The sequence below is a fragment of the Rana temporaria genome, chromosome 1, assembly GCF_905171775.1.
Source record: "Rana temporaria chromosome 1, aRanTem1.1, whole genome shotgun sequence".
Classification (NCBI taxonomy): Eukaryota; Metazoa; Chordata; class Amphibia; order Anura; family Ranidae; genus Rana; species Rana temporaria.
The window spans coordinates 213,224,333-213,241,977 of NC_053489.1; the positions used below are offsets into that span (position 1 = coordinate 213,224,333).

Consider the following 17,645-nt stretch of genomic DNA (forward strand, 5'->3'; position numbering starts at 1 on the left):
TCTCTTTACACTTTGTATGCTGAGTACTGCAGTCAGGAGTGTGCAAAGGCAGAGCATACATAGTGCAGCACTCGGAATATGTAACACAGTGTGTAAATGATAAGCATGTGTTACTAAACCCACAACAGTAAAATCAGTCTGTATATGCAGTAAAGCATGCTTGTTATGCTCACTGTGGAACCTAAGGGGTTAATCCTGTGCATTGTGTAAACAGGCTGTTTGATCCTGTCTTCTCTGTTCTCTGATCCTTCCCTCCTTCCACTGCCTCCTAATAGTTTCCTGATAACGCAGAGTCTATGGAGCTGCACATGCTCAGTTGGTGTGTATTGCTAGAGAGTTTTTTCTTGGGAAGATGAATGTGATCAGCACAGGGCCAATGAGCACTGTCCAGACAGAGGGTCAGGGGTCCTGCATTCTCATAGGTCAGTCAGAAAACTCCACCTACAAGCTTTAACCTGCCTAGCGGTATTCCCGAGTGTGGCTCGGGGTGACATTTTTGTCCTACTATCGGTAACCCCGAGCCACACTCCGGATTGCCTCGCTGGATGCTGGAAAAGGTTACCTAACTTTTCCCTGGGATGCAGCAATGTATTTCCGCAGTGCACGGCGGCTGGATGTTCCGCCCGATGCACTGTGTTCCCCTGATTATCTTCCCTGCGACGTTACGAAGCATGGGGGCGGAGAACGGCGCCAAATTCAAAAAAGTAAATAACGATAGCGACAATTCTGCAACTGAGCACATTTCAGTGTTTTTGATTTGATTACATTATTGATTAATTTTTATTATAATTTTATTATTATTTGTTATAATTTTTTAGTTATTTATTATATTATAATTTATGATTTTGTTTTTCAAACTTTATCATACCGGGGATGTCTACTAGACTCTTGTTTGGACAGATTTAAGTTATTCCTAAGAATTACAGGCCTACAATGTAAAACGCCAAATTTCCTTGCAAAATAATGGTACCGCTTTCAGCACCTAAAATCTGAAATAATCATACCGCCATACCGCCAGGGAGGTTAATCAGTGCTTTTCTGGACACTGTCAGAAGTCACAGGATTGCTATATACCGCTGATGAGAAAAGGTATTTAGCAGTTTATATTTACTAAAATAATTGCATTTCCATGTTCTGTGTACTGTGGGAGACCAGATATTATGAATGCAGGGTCCGGGGTTTAGTAATACGTAAAAAACCCAATTGAATCCTCATTATTTAGTACTGTATGCAGGCAGGCAGCCTAATCAGTAATACATACAAGGTCATTTTCTGCCCCCCCCCCCCCAACAAAAAAAAACCCAGAGCACCAGCCGCCACTGCTCCCAGTAATGGTATGTTCCCCCACCTCTTCTTGCACAACCATTATACAAATAAAATGGGTGAAGCAGGGTTCTCTTGTTATAGCAGCATTAGGGGCTGACAACTTAAAGTGGAGGTCCACCCTAAAAAAATTGAAATGCCTGTTACTAGGGAGATCTTCCTAATCTGCCCCTTCCTTATCTGCGGTGCTCCTCCGTCCCGTCCTCCTTGGGTTGTCTTCTGGGGAATGGGGCGTGCTGACTTCTGGGAACTGTGTGTCTCCCAAAAATCAGCCGCCCAGTCAAAGAGCGCCGCGTGACTCGCGCATGCGCAGTAGGAAATGGGCAGTGAAGCCGCAAGGCTCCACTGCCTGTTTCCCTTAGTGAGGATGGCGGCGCCGGGACACAGTCGAAGAGACGGGTCCGCCTCGGGCAGCCGACATCACAGGCAACCAGGACAGGTAAGTGTCCTTATTAAAAGTCGGCAGCTACAGTGTTTGTAGCGGCTGACTTTAAATTATTTTAAATTATTTATTTTTTTACGCCGGACCTCTGCTTTAAATCATAATTGTACTGCACACACATACAGGTAAGTTGTCTTGTTGAGTTCTGTATTGTAAATATTCATCAGCTTTCTGATGACATAAGCACATTTCCTGAAATATGCTTGTAAAAGTAGCAGCACACAATGAGCTTGGCATAGTCTCTTACTGTAAGCGTGAGGCAAATGAACATCTCAGTACTTAAACAAATCCCACTATAAATTGCCCTTTCCTGTCTTTGTTCAGTTAGAGAATTAATTCCCCTGTGTATCCATTTTTCCTGGTTGTTGGATTTTTTTTTACTGTGTTATTTGCAAACAATGTCTACAACCTTTTCCATGAAAGGTATGCAAAATAAAAAAACAACCCAAGATTTTCTTTCTTTTATTTATTTTATTTTCACCTGATGATCCTGTTAGTATGTCTGTTGTTTTTCAAAAGAACAAGGTGTCCTGCAGATGTAGCAATTAGAGGGTTGAGACAAACCATTTACCACTGACAGGGATGACTATGATCAACTTTTATTTATATATTTTTTATTTATTTTTTGAAACACCTTTATCCCAGAAGGAACAAAACTGTTTCTGTAACTGCTTAATGCAGTACTAAACTTCTAAGCAAACATTTATTTTATTGCAGCTTACCAATTCTTATGCCTTGTACACATGACCGGTTTTCACGACGAGAAAACTGCCATTTTTTATATTGGTAGTGAAAACCGGTCGTGTGTATGCTCCCTCGCAGTTTTCTCGACGAAAAAACTGCCCGCAAAAAAATTGAAACCATCTCTCTTTTTTTCTTGCCGTGTTTCCCGTCACTCTTTTTCTCGACGCGAAAAACGGTCGTGTGTATGCTTTTCCGAGGGAAAAAAACGTGCATACTCAGAATCAAGTATGAGACGGGAGCGCTCGTTCTGGTAAAACTAGCGTTTGGAATGGAGATATCACATTCGTCACGCTGTAACGGACTGAAAAGCGTGAAAACTGAAAAGCGCGAATCGTCTCTCACCAAACTTTTACTAACACGAGGATCAGCAAAAGCAGCCCAAAGGGTGGTGCCATTTGAAAGGAACTTCCCCTTTATAGTCCCGTCATACGTGTTGTACGTCAACCGCTCTTTGGTCAGACTTTTTTGCATGAACGTGTGTATGCAAGTCAGGCTGGAGAGGAATCACGTTGGCAAAAATTACGGGCCAAATTCCCAAAAACGTAGCCTAACTTAAATTTCAGCAGTTAAGTTACACTGACTTAAAATCTCTACCTAAGTGCCCGATCTTCAAAGCACTTACCTAGAAATTTCAGGCCGTGTAACTTAAGTGCCGCCGTCGTAAGGCGGTCCTCCTCTCCTGGGGGCGTTTAAAATTTAAATGAGGCGCGCTCCCGCGCCGGCCGTACTGCGCATGCGTGTGACGTCATTTTCCCGACGTGCAGCGCGCGAACGTAATTAACGCCGGGCGGCTTTGAGAATTTCGACGGGACACTAAAGTTGCGACGGGTGAAAAAAAAAAGACGCGCCGGGAAAACAAATAATTATAAAAAAAAATGACAGCGTCGCTCAGCATGCATTCCTGAGAGGGAGAACTCCATGCCAATTTTCAAAGAAAAAACCGGCATGGGTTCCCCCCCCCAGGAGCATACCAGTCCCTTAGGTCTGGTATGGGTTGTAAGGAGACCCCCCCTACGCCGAAAAATCGACGTAGGGGGTCCCCCTACAATCCATACCAGACCCGTATCCAAAGCACGCTACCCGGCCGGTCAGGAAGGGAGTGGGGACGAGCGAGCGCCCCCCCCCTCCTGAGCCGTGCCAGGCCGCATGCCCTCAACATGGGGGGGTTGGGTGCTCTGGGGCAGGGGGGCGCACTGCGGGCCCCCCCACCCCAGAGCACCCTGTCCCCATGTTGATGAGGACAGGACCTCTTCCCGACAACCCTTGCCGTTGGTTGTCGGGGGCTGCGGGAGGGGGCTTATCGGAATCTGGGAGTCCCCTTTAATAAGGGGGCCCCCAGATACCGGCCCCCCACCCTAAGTGAATGGATATGGTGTACATCGTACCCCTATCCATTCACCTGGAGGCAAAAAGTAAAAGTTAGTAAACACACAACACAAGGGTTTTTAAAATAATTTATTATTCTGCTCCGGATGCCCCCCCTGTCTTCTTTATTAGCTCTATTACCAGGGGGGGCTTCTTCTTCCACTCTCCGGGGGTCTTCCACTCTCCGGGGGTCTTCTTCCACTCTCCGGGGGGGGTTTCTTCTTCCGCTCTCCCGGGGGGGCTTCTCCGCTCTCCGGGAGTCTTCTTCCATCTTCTCCCCTCTTCCGCTGTTGACTCGGCGAACCCCGGTTCTTCTGCAGATGTCCGGTGCCTTCTTCTTCAGCGCTGGCTGCCTGCTATCTTTGTGTGTTAGCTCAATTAGTAACAGGCAGCCGGCGCGGTCTTCTGTGACGTCAGGGTCTTCTCTTCTGTTCTTCTCCCCTCTTCCGATGTTGCCTCGTCGCCTCTTGTCGCCGTAATGATGGAAGCGCGCCTTGCATCCCATTTATATAGGCATCACCGTCCCATCATGCTCCGGTAGGTACCCACGTGGTGGGTGCACGTGGGTAGGCACCCACCACGTGGGTACCTGCCGGAGCATGATGGGACGGTGATGCCTATATAAATGGGATGCAAGGCGCGCTTCCATCATTGCAGTGACAACAGGCGACGAGGCAACATCGGAAGAGGGGAGAAGAAGAACCTGACGTCACAGAAGACCGCGCCGGCTGCCTGTTAGTAATTGAGCTAACACACGAAGATAGCAGGCAGCCAGCGCTGAAGAAGAAGGCACCGGACAGCTGCAGAAGAACCGGGGTTCGCCGAGTCAACAGCGGAAGAGGGGAGAAGATGGAAGAAGCCCCCCCCGGAGAGCGGAAGAAGAAACCCCCCCCGGAGAGTGGAAGAAGACCCCCCCTGGTAATAGAGCTAATAAAGAAGACAGGGGGGGCATCCGGAGCAGAATAATAAATTATTTTAAAAACCCTTGTGTTGTGTGTTTACTAACTTTTACTTTTTGCCTCCAGGTGAATGGATAGGGGTACGGTGTACCCCATATCCATTCACTTAGGGTGGGGGGCCGGTATCTGGGGGCCCCCTTATTTGAGGGGACTCCCAGATTCCGATAAGCCCCCGCCCGCAGACCCCGACAACCAACGGCAAGGGTTGTCGGTAAGAGGTCCTGTCCTCATCAACATGGGGACAGGGTGCTCTGGGGTGGGGGGGCCCGCAGTGCGCCCCCCTGCCCCAGAGCACCCAACCCCCCCATGTTGAGGGCATGCGGCCTGGCACGGCTCAGGAGGGGGGGGGGCGCTCGCTCGTCCCCACTCCCATTCCTGACCGGCCGGGTAGCGTGCTTTGGATACGGGTCTGGTATGGATTGTAGGGGGACCCCCTACGTCGATTTTTCGGCGTGGGGGGGTCTCCTTACAACCCATACCAGACCTAAGGGCCTGGTATGCTCCTGGGGGGGAACCCATGCCGGTTTTGAATTTAAAAATTGCCGTGGAGTTCTCCCGACGCGGGAAATTAAAAATTATGCAGCGTATCAATAGATACGCCGGCGTAATTCTTTTGTGAATCTGGCCCAACATCTCCCCGTTCTTCCTAGTGACATGTCACTGATCGTCTGTTCCCTGTCATCGGGAACAGCGATCAGTGACGTGTCACGGCAAGCCACGCCACCTAACAGCTAGAAGCACTCCCAAGGTCACACTTAACCCCTTCAGCGCCCCCTACAGGTTAACCCCTTCACTGCCAGTGTCATTTTTACAGTAATCAGTGCATTTTTTTATAGCTGTAAGAAAAACAATGGTCCCAAAATGGTGTCAAAAGTGTCCGATGTGTCCGCCATAAAGTCGCAGTCACGATAAAAATCGCTGATCGCCACCATTACTAGTAAAAAAAAATATTAATAAAAATGCGATAAAACTATTCCCTATTTTGTAGACGCTATAACTTTTGCGTAAACCAATCAATAAATAAATAAATAAATATGTAGAAGAATACGTATCGGCCTAAACTGAGGAAAAATATATTTTTTTATACATTTTTGGGGGATATTTATTATAGCAAAAAATAAAAAATATTTAATTTTTTTTCAAAATTGTCGCTCTATTTTTTTTTTGCGCAAAAAATAAAAACCGCAGAGGTGATCAAATACCACCAAAAGACAGCTCTGTTTGTGGGAAAAAAAGGACGTCAATTTTGTTTGGGAGCCACGTCGCATGACTGCGCAATTGTCAGTTAAAGCGACGCAGTCTCAAAAAGTGGCCTGGTCTTTGGCCAGCGAAATGGTCAGGGGCTGAAGTGGTTAAACACCACTGATTACCCAGTTCTCAGTGCTCTGTGAGGAGAGTGCTGGTGTCTGTCAGTCACTGCTGTCTGCTCCGCCCCCCTGCATTTCCTGGAGTGCTGGGCTGTGGAGGGGACGGGAGCGGCTGCGCCAGGCTCGCTGGGTGGATCCCGACTATATGGTTGTAAACTTTCCCCAGCCTGGACCGGCTCTGTGATGTCAGCCGACAGTGGGCTTCAGCTGGCTGTCGTGTGAAAACAAGTCACAGGAGTGCAGAACGAAATGCACTCCTGTGATCTGCAGGAGAAGTACAGCCAAACAAGCTTTGTCTGTACTTCTCCTTTAATACTGTCAGGGGTGATTCAAATGATAAGCTTTAAGAAAACAATAAAAATGTATGCATGAAAAACCTTTATCCCAAAAGGAAAATTAAACCGTTTGCTGTAACAGATTATAAAGTATGAGCTGGAGCTTGGCTTCAATTTGTAAGTAAATCTGCTAATATATTTAAAGTAGTTTTATCTACAGGTAAGCCTATAATAAGGCTTACCTGTAGGTAAAATGAATATCTCATAAACCTGTATTTAGGACAATGCAGCCTAGTTATCACTACAGTACAGGAAGCTTCACTAAGTAGACTTCACTGCATAGGTGTGCGCACAGGGTGTGCCGGATGTTCCTGGGCCCACCCTAATCACCCCATGCACATTAGCATTATCGTTCTGTGTGCCAGCAGGAAGATGGGAAAGATCTCCATCTTACCGACTTACGCACTTTTCTTTCACTGTGCCAGCTGGGAGATTGATCTCCCTGCTGACGGCATATACTCATACGTAGACATCCATGTGTGCTTCAGCTTTAGGGTGCACACCGTAATGCGATAGGCTGCGCCCACCTATGCTTTACTGGCAGACCCAAAAGGAATTTGTAGTGCAGATGTGCTTTTAATTATGGTAGGTTTGGCAGCACTTTTTTTTTCAATGGTAGACCATAATTCTGTCGAAAGTATTTAGGGCCAGATCCACAAAAGGGATACGCCGGCGTATCTACTGATACGCCGTCGTATCCCTGTTTCTATCTTTGGAACTGATCCACAGAATCAGTTTCCAATAGATAGGCAGAAGATCCGACATGTGTAAGGGACTTACACTGCCGGGTCTTAGGATGCAGTACCGCATCCGCCGCTGGGGGCATTTCGAGTCGAAATGCCGCGTCGGGTATGCAAATTAGCACTTACGGAGATCCACGAAGCTTTTACGCTTCGTTTTTTCTCCGTAAGTATTAGTTTGCAATCGTAAAATTAGGGCTGCTTTTACAAGGCCTAAACTGTTTAGGCCTTGTAAAAGTAGACCCTTCTATCCCGCGTCGCCGTCTTTTTTTTTTAAATTTTTTTTTTCCCGCCGCAACTCGTATTTTTTTTTACGCCCATCGCGATTCTCAAAACCCGGCGCAACGTAAAACCGCGCAAAGCACGTCGGGAAAATGACGTCGTGAGCATGCGCAGTACGGCCGGCGCGGGAGCGCGCCTAATTTAAATGGGACTCGCCCCATTTGAATAGGAACGCCTTGTGCCGGCCGGATTTAAGTTACACAGCCGAAAATTTCTAGGTAAGTGCTTTGTGGATCGGGGACTTAGGTAGAAATTTTCCGGCAGTGTAACTTAAATGGGAATATTTAAGTTACGGCGGCTGGCTGTGGATCTGGCCCTTAGTCTTCAGCATCAATTACTAAAAATGCTGGGATTTCCTTCCTTTTTCCTCGAGAGAACCTGTGAGTCATATGCTGTCAACTAATTTCTCCGGTTGTTAGGGCTATTAGGGAAACCTATTTGCCTTTTGAGGACAAAAAAGTGTAATATAGGTCCACATATTTACAGTAGGCCATGCAAATGTATATGTATATTTATTCCTGGTTGAATCCACAGTTTTTCTTTTATGACAAATATTGAAACAATGACATAGCTACTGAATTATTTTCAATCCTTTTTATCATTTTTGGTTTGATTTAGTATAATCCAGGCCTCTTTATTCTCAAGTCCATTAAAGCTATCAGCCCCTGGTGATCTAATACTGGATGTAAGCTGAGAGTCTGCATCAGCCTCTTACCCTCCCCAAGGCATTGTGTTGCCTTATGTTTGTTGCTATTTTAGTTTACTGATATCTGCTTGGGCTTGCAGTGTTGTCATCAGTTTCTCTTTTGAGTGTAGCGCCCTGCTCCTGTTGACCAGGCGCTGCTTTAAATTTATTGGGGTCTGAGCTGTTATTTGGCTCAGACAAGAATGATTAAGGCAATTTAGCCTCTGTTCCAGCCGTGGCTGTGCTGGGAGTTCCACCATTGTTTGTCTGGGGGTGTCGTTACCACCCCAGGCCAAGGGTGGCAGCAGCAAGGTCATGGTGCATTGGGTGTTCCCATCGGCAAGCGAATCAGTGGTAATGGTTGCTCACTGTGCGTGCCGGGGAGGGGTATTTAAGGGACAGACGCCATTGGGGTGAGGTCGTCGGTCTGTCATCCCACACGCCCCGTGGCCCACCTGGTCTTAGGTGAATGTCTTGAATCCTGGTTCCGGGGCCACGTTGGCCCGGGGGTGTGACTTTGTTGGTAGGCCCAGTAGTCTGGCTGGGGCCTGCCTTGCAAAGGTGATCCTGTGCTGTCCGTCCTGCGGGAGGAAGCCACTTAGTGAAGGAAGCCAGGGGAGGACCTATCCTGGAGAGGGCCATGCAAGAGGTTGGTACCTTGGGAGAAGGCCTGGAAACGGAAGGATGCACCGCGCACCGAGAGGCTTGATAGTGTCGCCTGTCGGGTCTAAAAGTTCTACTAAAGCTAAGTTGGAGAGATCTGGGTGCTGAATCCTGTGGCAGAGGATTCCGGACCAAAGTGAAGGTCTGTGGCAGAGACTGGACTTTACTTTGTGTGCCATCCCGGCTGCTAGGCCAGTGAGAGGGACCTATCCGGGTGAGCAATACCCACTCTGGCTAGAGTGTCAACGAGAACTGTTTGCTGTAAGAAGGAGTGTTTCCCTATCTCAGGCCTGGGGCTCAGGTGCAGGAGGGATCCTCTCACAACACACGGAAGAGTCTTGTCCAGTGGCAAAGGAACAAGTGTGAGGACAGCAGGAGCCACAAGCACATCCAGGAGATCTCCAGGAAGAAGACAGCCGGGTGGCTGGTGAGTGAGACAGTCGGGGAGCATGAGAAGACTGAGGAGTGGCAGTCTGTGATGGTTGTAGAAGGTAGCTGGACACTGGGATTTTTCTACACACCAAAGAGACCTGCAGTCACTACCTGTAATGGGCTTTTGCTGGATCTGAGTGCCCTGTCAGATCCCACCTAAACAGTGTTCCAGCTGGGCCTCAGTATTTCTGCAAGCAAGAATTGTGCAGGAGGCATAAGAGTAGTGTGTATATATAGACCGTATCAGGGCTCAAAATTTCAAGTCTTTAACCACTAGCCAGGCATCAAGGGTTACTTGCCACTAGTTGCTCCACCCAACCCCTACCCTGCTTTGCCCCTAATTCTGCTGCTAATCACACCCTCATAAATTATCTTGTGAAATGTTTTATGCAGAATTAAGTTACAAAAATAAATATTAACAACAACTTTAACAGTTCCCCTCAGCACAGCCTCACCTGTGCCTATCAATGCAGCCTCACTATTCCCACCATTGCAGTCTCACCGTGCTCACCATTGCAGCCTCACTATGCCCACCATTGCAGCCTCACCGTGCCCCCATTGCAGCCTCACCGTGCCCCCATTGCAGCTTCACCGTTTCCACAATTGCAGCCTCACCGTGCGCACTATTGCAGCCTCACTGTGCCCACCATTGCAGCTTCACAGTGCTCACCATTGCAGCCTCACCGTGCTCACCATAGCGGACACACCGTGCCCCCATTGCGGACTCACCATGCCCCCATTGCGGACTCACCGTGCCCCCATTGCGGATTCACCATGCTCCCATTGCAGATTCACTTTGCCCCCTTTGGTGATTCACTGTGCCCCCATTGCAAATTCATTGTGCCCGCATTGCAGATTCACTTTGCCCCCATTGCAGATTCAATGTGCCCCCATTGCAGATTCATTTTGCCCCCATTGCAGATTCACTGTGCCCCCATTGCAGATTCACTGTGCCCCCATTGCAGATTCACATTGCCCCCATTGCAGATTCACTTTGCCCCCATTGAAGATTCACTGTGCCCCATTGCAGATTCACATTGCCCCCATTGCAGATTCACTTTGCCCCCATTGAAGATTCACTGTGCCCCATTGCAGATTCACATTGCCCCCATTGCAGATTCACTTTGCCCCCATTGAAGATTCACTGTGCCCCATTGCAGATTGATTTTGCCCCCATTGCAGATTCACTGTGCCCCCATTGCAGATTCACTTTGCACCCTTTGCAGATTCATTGTGCTCCCATTGGCGGCCAGATTATGACAGTAAGAAGAGGAGAGCCGTGGGATCGCAGAGCGGTATAGCATGCTGTTACAACTTACATTGGAATTTCCTCCTCTCTGCTCGCTCCCACAGCCCCGCCTCCTCCTGACCCCGTGCCTGTAATAGACAGAATGCGGGTCCAATGCTGAGATGTGTTGTCTATTACAGGCGCGGGGTCAGGAGGAGGCGGGGCTGTGTGAGCGAGCAGAGCAGAGGAAATTTCAAAGTAAGTTGTAACAGCCAGTGGGCTATACCACTCTGCGATCCCGCTGCTCTCCTCTTCCTCTATGCTCTCTGCCATCGGGGCGTTCACTGGGAGAATGTCTCGCGATTAACCCCGCACCCAAGCGGTGTTCACCCCCCTACTCCCAGGCAGCCCAGCTCCTCGCCAGACCTCATTTTCGAGTGGAAAATTTGAGGTCTGCCGTATATAGTTGTGTTCCTGAAGAGTTCCTTTTGCTAACGAGTCAAGTGGGCATCCCATTATATCCCTATCCCCATACAAGTTGAATACCCCTAATAAAAAAATTCCTATATACCAGCGGCTCCTATGGGGGTAGCGCTACAACAGAAATTGTGTTACTGCCCAGATTCCCAGGTGAAACCAGAGGGGAAAACAAAGCCTAAAAACAGAAACAACAATTGGGGACCAAAGTATTATTTATTTTGAATTGCAGGGTGTGAGGGTCCTTTTGATGTAGACAATTACCATTGGCTCATGCAAATATCCATTAGTTGTGTTTTCAAAGGGCTTGTTCACACAGGTCTATTGGCTTGTAACAGTATGAAGAGCCATTGGCTATCTGTTCCATGCAGTCTGTCCTTGTCAATGGAGAAGGAGCAGGGGGAACAGTACACAGAAAGTGCGCACCCAGGTCTGTACGCCTGTTCCTACATACCTGTCAAAATCTGAGCTGCAGGTGAGTCCATATGCTGTCTCCATTGACAAAATTTAGCCCCCCCCCCTTAACAATTTTAGACTCAAGAAGTCCTAAAAGTTCCCAGGTGTTCAAACTGTACAATATAGTGTGAAAGTGTAAGAGAACAGCTTGAAACAACCCGGTTCCTGGTTTATTTAAAAAAATTCTTTGTTTCTTTTAGGGACATCCTGAAGCAAGGGGGCTCAGCTGTGGACAGTGCTATAGCTGCCCTAATTTGTACCACAGTAATACATCCACAGAGCATGGGCCTGGGAGGTGGTGTCATTTTCACTATTTATAATGCCTCAACGGGTAGGTACCAACCACTAATGCAGTTTGAAGTTTTGTTAATGCCAACAAATACGTGTCATTGCCATTATTTTAATGTTATGAAATTGAAGACAACTCATAATCACACTGTATGTTCTTCTTTATATATATTCTTTTCTGCAGGAGAAGTGGAGGTGATCAATGCACGAGAAACTGTGCCTAGCAGGTCTCCACCCAATCTCACTGAGCAGTGCTTCAACCCTGGGTTTGTGAAACCAGGTAAGTACTATCATTTTTTGAAGAAATATAAGAAGGGATTTTAATGGTGCCAAAACACATAAATTTTTATAAAATAATTGTTATAAGAATCAAAATTTAAAAGAACATAGGGCATACAGTTGCTCCCATAAGAACATTTCACAGAGAGATTGTTTACATTTGTAACATGCACATATACAAAAACGATGTCAATCACAGTGCTTGTTGCTCGACATGTTCCGCTTTTCTGCTTCTTCAGGAGCTGTAAAGCATGTGTAACATATGTACAGTATATGTAGCAATCACTCTAACGAGCACTACTACGAGTCTTAATGGCTAGCATAAAAAGGAGGACCAGCACCAACTGTGGCAATAGATCGTAGGCAGAGCATACCATGGCCATTGTAGCTTTCAAGTTGGTGTCAGATATTTCTCCACAAAGGTATGGGGAGCAAAGTAAACCTGAAGAAGCAGAAAAGTGAAACATGTCGAGCAACAAGCACTGTGATTGACATAGTATTTGTATATGTGCATGTTATGTATGTAAACAATTTCTCTATGAAATGTTCTTGTGGGAGAAACTGTATGCCCTATGTTCTATGAATTTCAGAAGATGGTTATATTCTTTCTATTTTATTCTATTATAGTCTCTTTTTTTTATTCTATTCTATTCTAGTCCTAATTTTCTATCTTCTTTTATTTTCTAGTCTATTTTGTTCTGTTTTACTCTATTATTTTCTATTCTATTCTTTTCTCCCCTATTCTATTCCTTTGGAAGATGGAAGTCAGCAGTGATAGCATGGTACTAGCGCATTGCTGGAAGGCTTCGTTCTAAGGTAAGTATTATTAATGTGCTAGTATAAAACACATGGGATGCATTAAGGTGAAAAAACACGTGGGTTTACAACATCTTTATTCAGATAAATGCAAAGTCCAAATATTTACCACTATAAATAGCTAAATAAAAAAATAAAAATAAGTAAGTATCTTGTTTCAGGGAAGACGTAGCCACTTGCCTGTGAAACATATGGACTAATCAGAGAAACAGTTACACATTAGTTGTGTTGTAACACTAAGTTAAAAATGTTCAGGGCTTGCGTTCAGTAAGGGAACTAATACAATGTAGTAATACATATGTTATCTAGATTTAGGGGAACATTTAGCAGAAACAGAGAAGTTGAGGAATGGAATATAGTTCTTTGTGCAGAGTAAAACCGGTTTGTGGTTGCAGACTGTAGATTAACTTTTCTCACACGTTTGTAAATGTAAAAATCTTATTTAGGTAGGCAGATTAGTCATATGGGGCCATATTCTCTCTAAATATCCGCCTGCTTCGCTTAGGGCACTTACACTCCGCTGTCCCAACTTACTGGAGCAGGTGTTGTATTCCCCAACCACTTGCTCCATAAGTTGGGACAGCGGAGTGTAAGTGTCCCGGCGTAGCCTGGCGGATCTCCAAGGGGGCGGCTTCTATTCAAATGAAGCGCGCCCCCGATGCAAAAGAACTGGGCATGCGCCGGGCTGCAAAAAGCCCAGTGCGCATGCTCCAGTTCTCGGCGGAAAACGTCAATGACGCCGACGTGTGCGTCATTGACGTAAAGTCGTATTCAAGAACGACTTACGTATCCGACGAAAAAACACGACGGGGACCCGACGCCATCCGTAACATGGCCTACGCGAGACTTGCGGAAACTTACCCCTCATATAGCAGGGGTAAGTTTCCGCTTACGCAAACGACGTTAGCGACGGTTACGCGACGCGAACTCGTTCGTGAATCGGCGTAGAAGGATCATTTGCATATGCAAATGACTCCTTCATGTAAATGCCATCTAGCGGCGGCCGGCGTCATTGCATTTAAGATCCGCCAGTGTAAGTGACTTACAGATGGCGGATCTTAAGTGTATCTATGCAAAAATTATTCTGAGAATCAGGAGCATAGATACACGGGTCAAAAAAGGGAGTTACGATGGAGTATCCTGAGTTACTCCATCGTAACTTTACTCAGAATATGGCCCATGGTCATTATCAAGTTGGCTGCAGTACCGCTGCTGAACATGAGTCATTCAAGTGAATGGGGGCGGTCTGGAAATGCCCCACAACCGCTTGCATTGAGTTAAGTGAGGGAACTTGCACAATGTAGTAACACATATGTAGCTGGATTCAGAGAGATTTCGGCGGGCGTAGCGTATCTCAGATACACTACGCCCCTGTAAGTTAGAGCAGCAGGTCCTGTATTCACAAAGAAGTTGTGCTCTAACTTACGGCGGCGTAGTGTAACTGGGCCGGCGTAAGCCCGCCTAATTCAAATGTGTAAGATGTGGGCGTGTTGTATGTAAATTCATTGTGACCCCACGTAAATGACGTTTTTTTTACTAACGGCGCATGCGCCGTCCGTGGACGTGTCCCAGTGCGCATGCTGCAAATTACGCTGTAAAGACTCATTGGTTTCGACGTGAACGTAACTTACGCCCAGCCCCATTCACGGACGACTTACGCAAATGACGTAATACGTGAAAAATTCAACGCGGTCCCATGACGACCATACTTAACCACTTTCCGCCCGCCAATGACAAATTGACGTCAAAGTGGTTGTAGAATCCTGAGTGAACGTCATATGACGTCCTCAGGATTTTGAGCCGATGCGCGCCCCCGGGGGCGCGCATCGCGGGGATCGTTGTCGCAGGGTGTCAGTCTGACACCCCGCAACACCGATCAAGGTAAAGAGTCTCTCACGGAGACTCTTTACCACGTGATCAGCCGTGTCCAATCACGCGAGTAGAGGAGAGCCGATCGGCTACTCCTGTGACAGGGGGGTTTGTGCTGATCGATTATCAGCACAGCCCCTCCGAGGATGCTCACTGGACCACCAGGGATGCCCACTAGACCACCAGGGATTAAAAAAAAAAAGTATGCCACCCTAGACCACCAGGGATGAGAAGGACACAAAAAATGGATGCCAATCGGTGCCGCAATGGATGCCAATCAGTGCCCACAATGGGCATCACTGATTGGCAGGCATTGTTTGGCACTGATTGGCATCCATTAGTACAACACATACGATAGTGCCCATCTATGCCCATCCGTGCCACCTATCAGTGCCCATCCATGCTGCCTATCAGTGCCCATCCATGCCGCCTATCAGTGCCCATCCGTGCCACCTATCCGTGCCACCTATCCATGCCCAGCCGTGCTGCCTATCTGTGCCCATCTGTGCCACCTATCCGTGCCCATCCGTGCCGCCTATCCAAGCCCATCCATGCCGCCTATCAGTGCCCATCCGTGCCGCCCATCAGTGCCGCATATTAGTGCCCATCAATGCCACCACATCAGTGCCACCTCATCGGTGCCCATCAGTGTCGCCTTATCAGTGCCCGTCAGTGCAGTACCATCAGTGCCCATCAGTGAAGGAGAAAACGTACTTATTTACAATGTTTTATAACAGAAACTAAAAAAAAAGCTCTATTTGTGGGTACAAAATGATAAAAATTTAGTTTGGGTACAGTGTCATTCAAAGTGCAACAGTGCTGAAAGCTAAAAATTGGTCTGGGCGGGAAGGTGTATAAGTGCCCTGTATGGAAGTGGTTAACATTGGCTGCGCCATCTTTTTGGTGCTTTATCTTTACGCCTGAAAACGCCTTAAGTAAAATCAGCGTACACGCCCCTAGCGGCCAGCGTAAATATGCAGCTAAGATACGACGGCGTAGGAGACTTACGCCGGTCGTATCTTAGCAATATTTAAGCGTATCTCAGTTTGAGAATACGCTTAAATATACAAAGGCGGGGATTCGGACTTACGACGGCGTATCTACTGATACGCCCGTCGTAAGTCTTCATGAATCTGGCCCATGGTATCTAGAATCAGAGGAAAATGTAGCAAAAAACAGAGAAGTTGCGGAATGTAATGTATTACTTTCCTCAGACCTGGTCACGATTGTACTGTAGCATGTAGATTAACCTTCTCATGCATGGTAAATGTGAATCATAGAAACATAGGAAAGTGACAGCAGAAAAAAGACTGTGAAGTCCATCAAGTCTGCCCTTTTTTTTGTTTGTTTTTTGTTGTTGTCCCAAGCATGTTTGAAGCCATTTACTATTGACTGTCTCACTACCTCTGCTGGAAATGTATTCCAAGCATCAACTACCCTTTCAGTAAGTTAGTTTGAGGCCATGTCCCTGCACTTTTGATTTTGGTTTCATATTGAAATAAATGCCCTCCTGAACCTTATTCATCCCCTTGATGTATTTAAAGGTTTCAATCATGTCTCCCTATTCCCTTCTTTCCTCCAGACTGTACATATTGGGTTCCTGAAGTGGCTCCTGATATGTTTAATCCCCCAGACCTTTCACCATTTTTGTTAACCGTCTCTGGACTTTTTCTATCTTATCAATATCTTTTTGTATATATATCTTTTTGTAAACACCTACTGTACATGAGGTCTTACTAAAGATCTATATAGAGGAATCAGAACCTCCTTCCTCCAGGTAGTGATTCCTCTAGTGATGCATCCAAGAATTTGTTTTCCTTTCCCCTTGCCTGGTCACACTGTTTGCTCATTTTGCAATCATCTGAAATGAGTACCCCCAAATAGTTTTCTTCTGTAGTGCTGGCTAACACTGTACCCTCAATGGTGTACTCTCTCAAAGGGATTTTTTCCCCCTAGGTGCATTATTTTACATTTAGAAACATTGAACTGCAGTTTCCACTGCTTTGACCAATCTCACTGCAATGCCAAATCATGCTCCATGTAACAGAAAGGGGGGCAATACAAGAACATATAGCACATCCAGAAAAGCAGCAGGATGGCCATACATAAAAAGGCGTGAGTGATAGATATTACATCCTTTGGGCATGCCTCATCATCTGATCATTAGATTCTTCATATGGTTGGGAGAAGAGCATGCTCAACTAATCTGTTTGCGGGCAAAAGAAAAGCTACAGTGTAGGAGAAGACGGAGAAAGAGACGAGAGCAGGGAGAAGGAAAGGTGGGTTCTGGGGGGTAAACAGCATAGAGAACAAGGGGGAAATGGGTGGGTGTTGGAAGTCCCGTGAGGCCTGGCCTTGACTGCATCCACCTGGCTCCGAGCAATTAGCTATAGCGAGAGGAGAGTTATGTGTATTTGCAGATGCCCGTTGTAGTCCAGCCATGGATCCCAAGTCTTCAAATGGCACGAGTATCGCTGAGTATGGAGGTTAGCTTTTCATGTATCATGGTCCCCATGAGACATTGCTTAACCTCAAAGTTTATTGATGGACACTCCAAGTTCTAGCTAGAGTCTGCCTGGCTGGTAAGAACACAAACCCCGCCAGGTTTCATTGGTGTTCGTGCAGATATGGCATAGATGTTTAAAAAGATTTGAAGATGGTCACTAAAAGACTGCCCAATGATTATGTTTTTTCATCCAACTCCAAATAGAAACTTTGGTTCTGCATTCAAAGTCTATGGCCCCGTACACACGGGAGGATTTATCCGCGGATACGGTCCAGCGGATTTTGATGCGATGGAGTGTACTCACCATCGAATCGAAATCCGCGCCGAAATCCTCTGGCAATGACGTGTCGCGCCGTCGCCGCGATGATGACGCGGCGACGTGCGCGACG

At 46.8% G+C, this 17,645-nt stretch overlaps 1 protein-coding gene across 1 annotated transcript in view; it reads left to right on the forward strand.

Moving 5' to 3' along the window:
• Positions 1-17,645, forward strand: part of GGT5 (gamma-glutamyltransferase 5) — a 91,516-nt gene that overhangs the window by 38,980 nt on the left and 34,891 nt on the right. The window contains exons 2-3 of the mRNA XM_040349359.1: positions 11,699-11,829; positions 11,971-12,066. Of these exons, the coding sequence (XP_040205293.1) occupies positions 11,699-11,829; positions 11,971-12,066 (227 nt within the window). The remainder of the gene's footprint in view (positions 1-11,698; positions 11,830-11,970; positions 12,067-17,645) is intronic.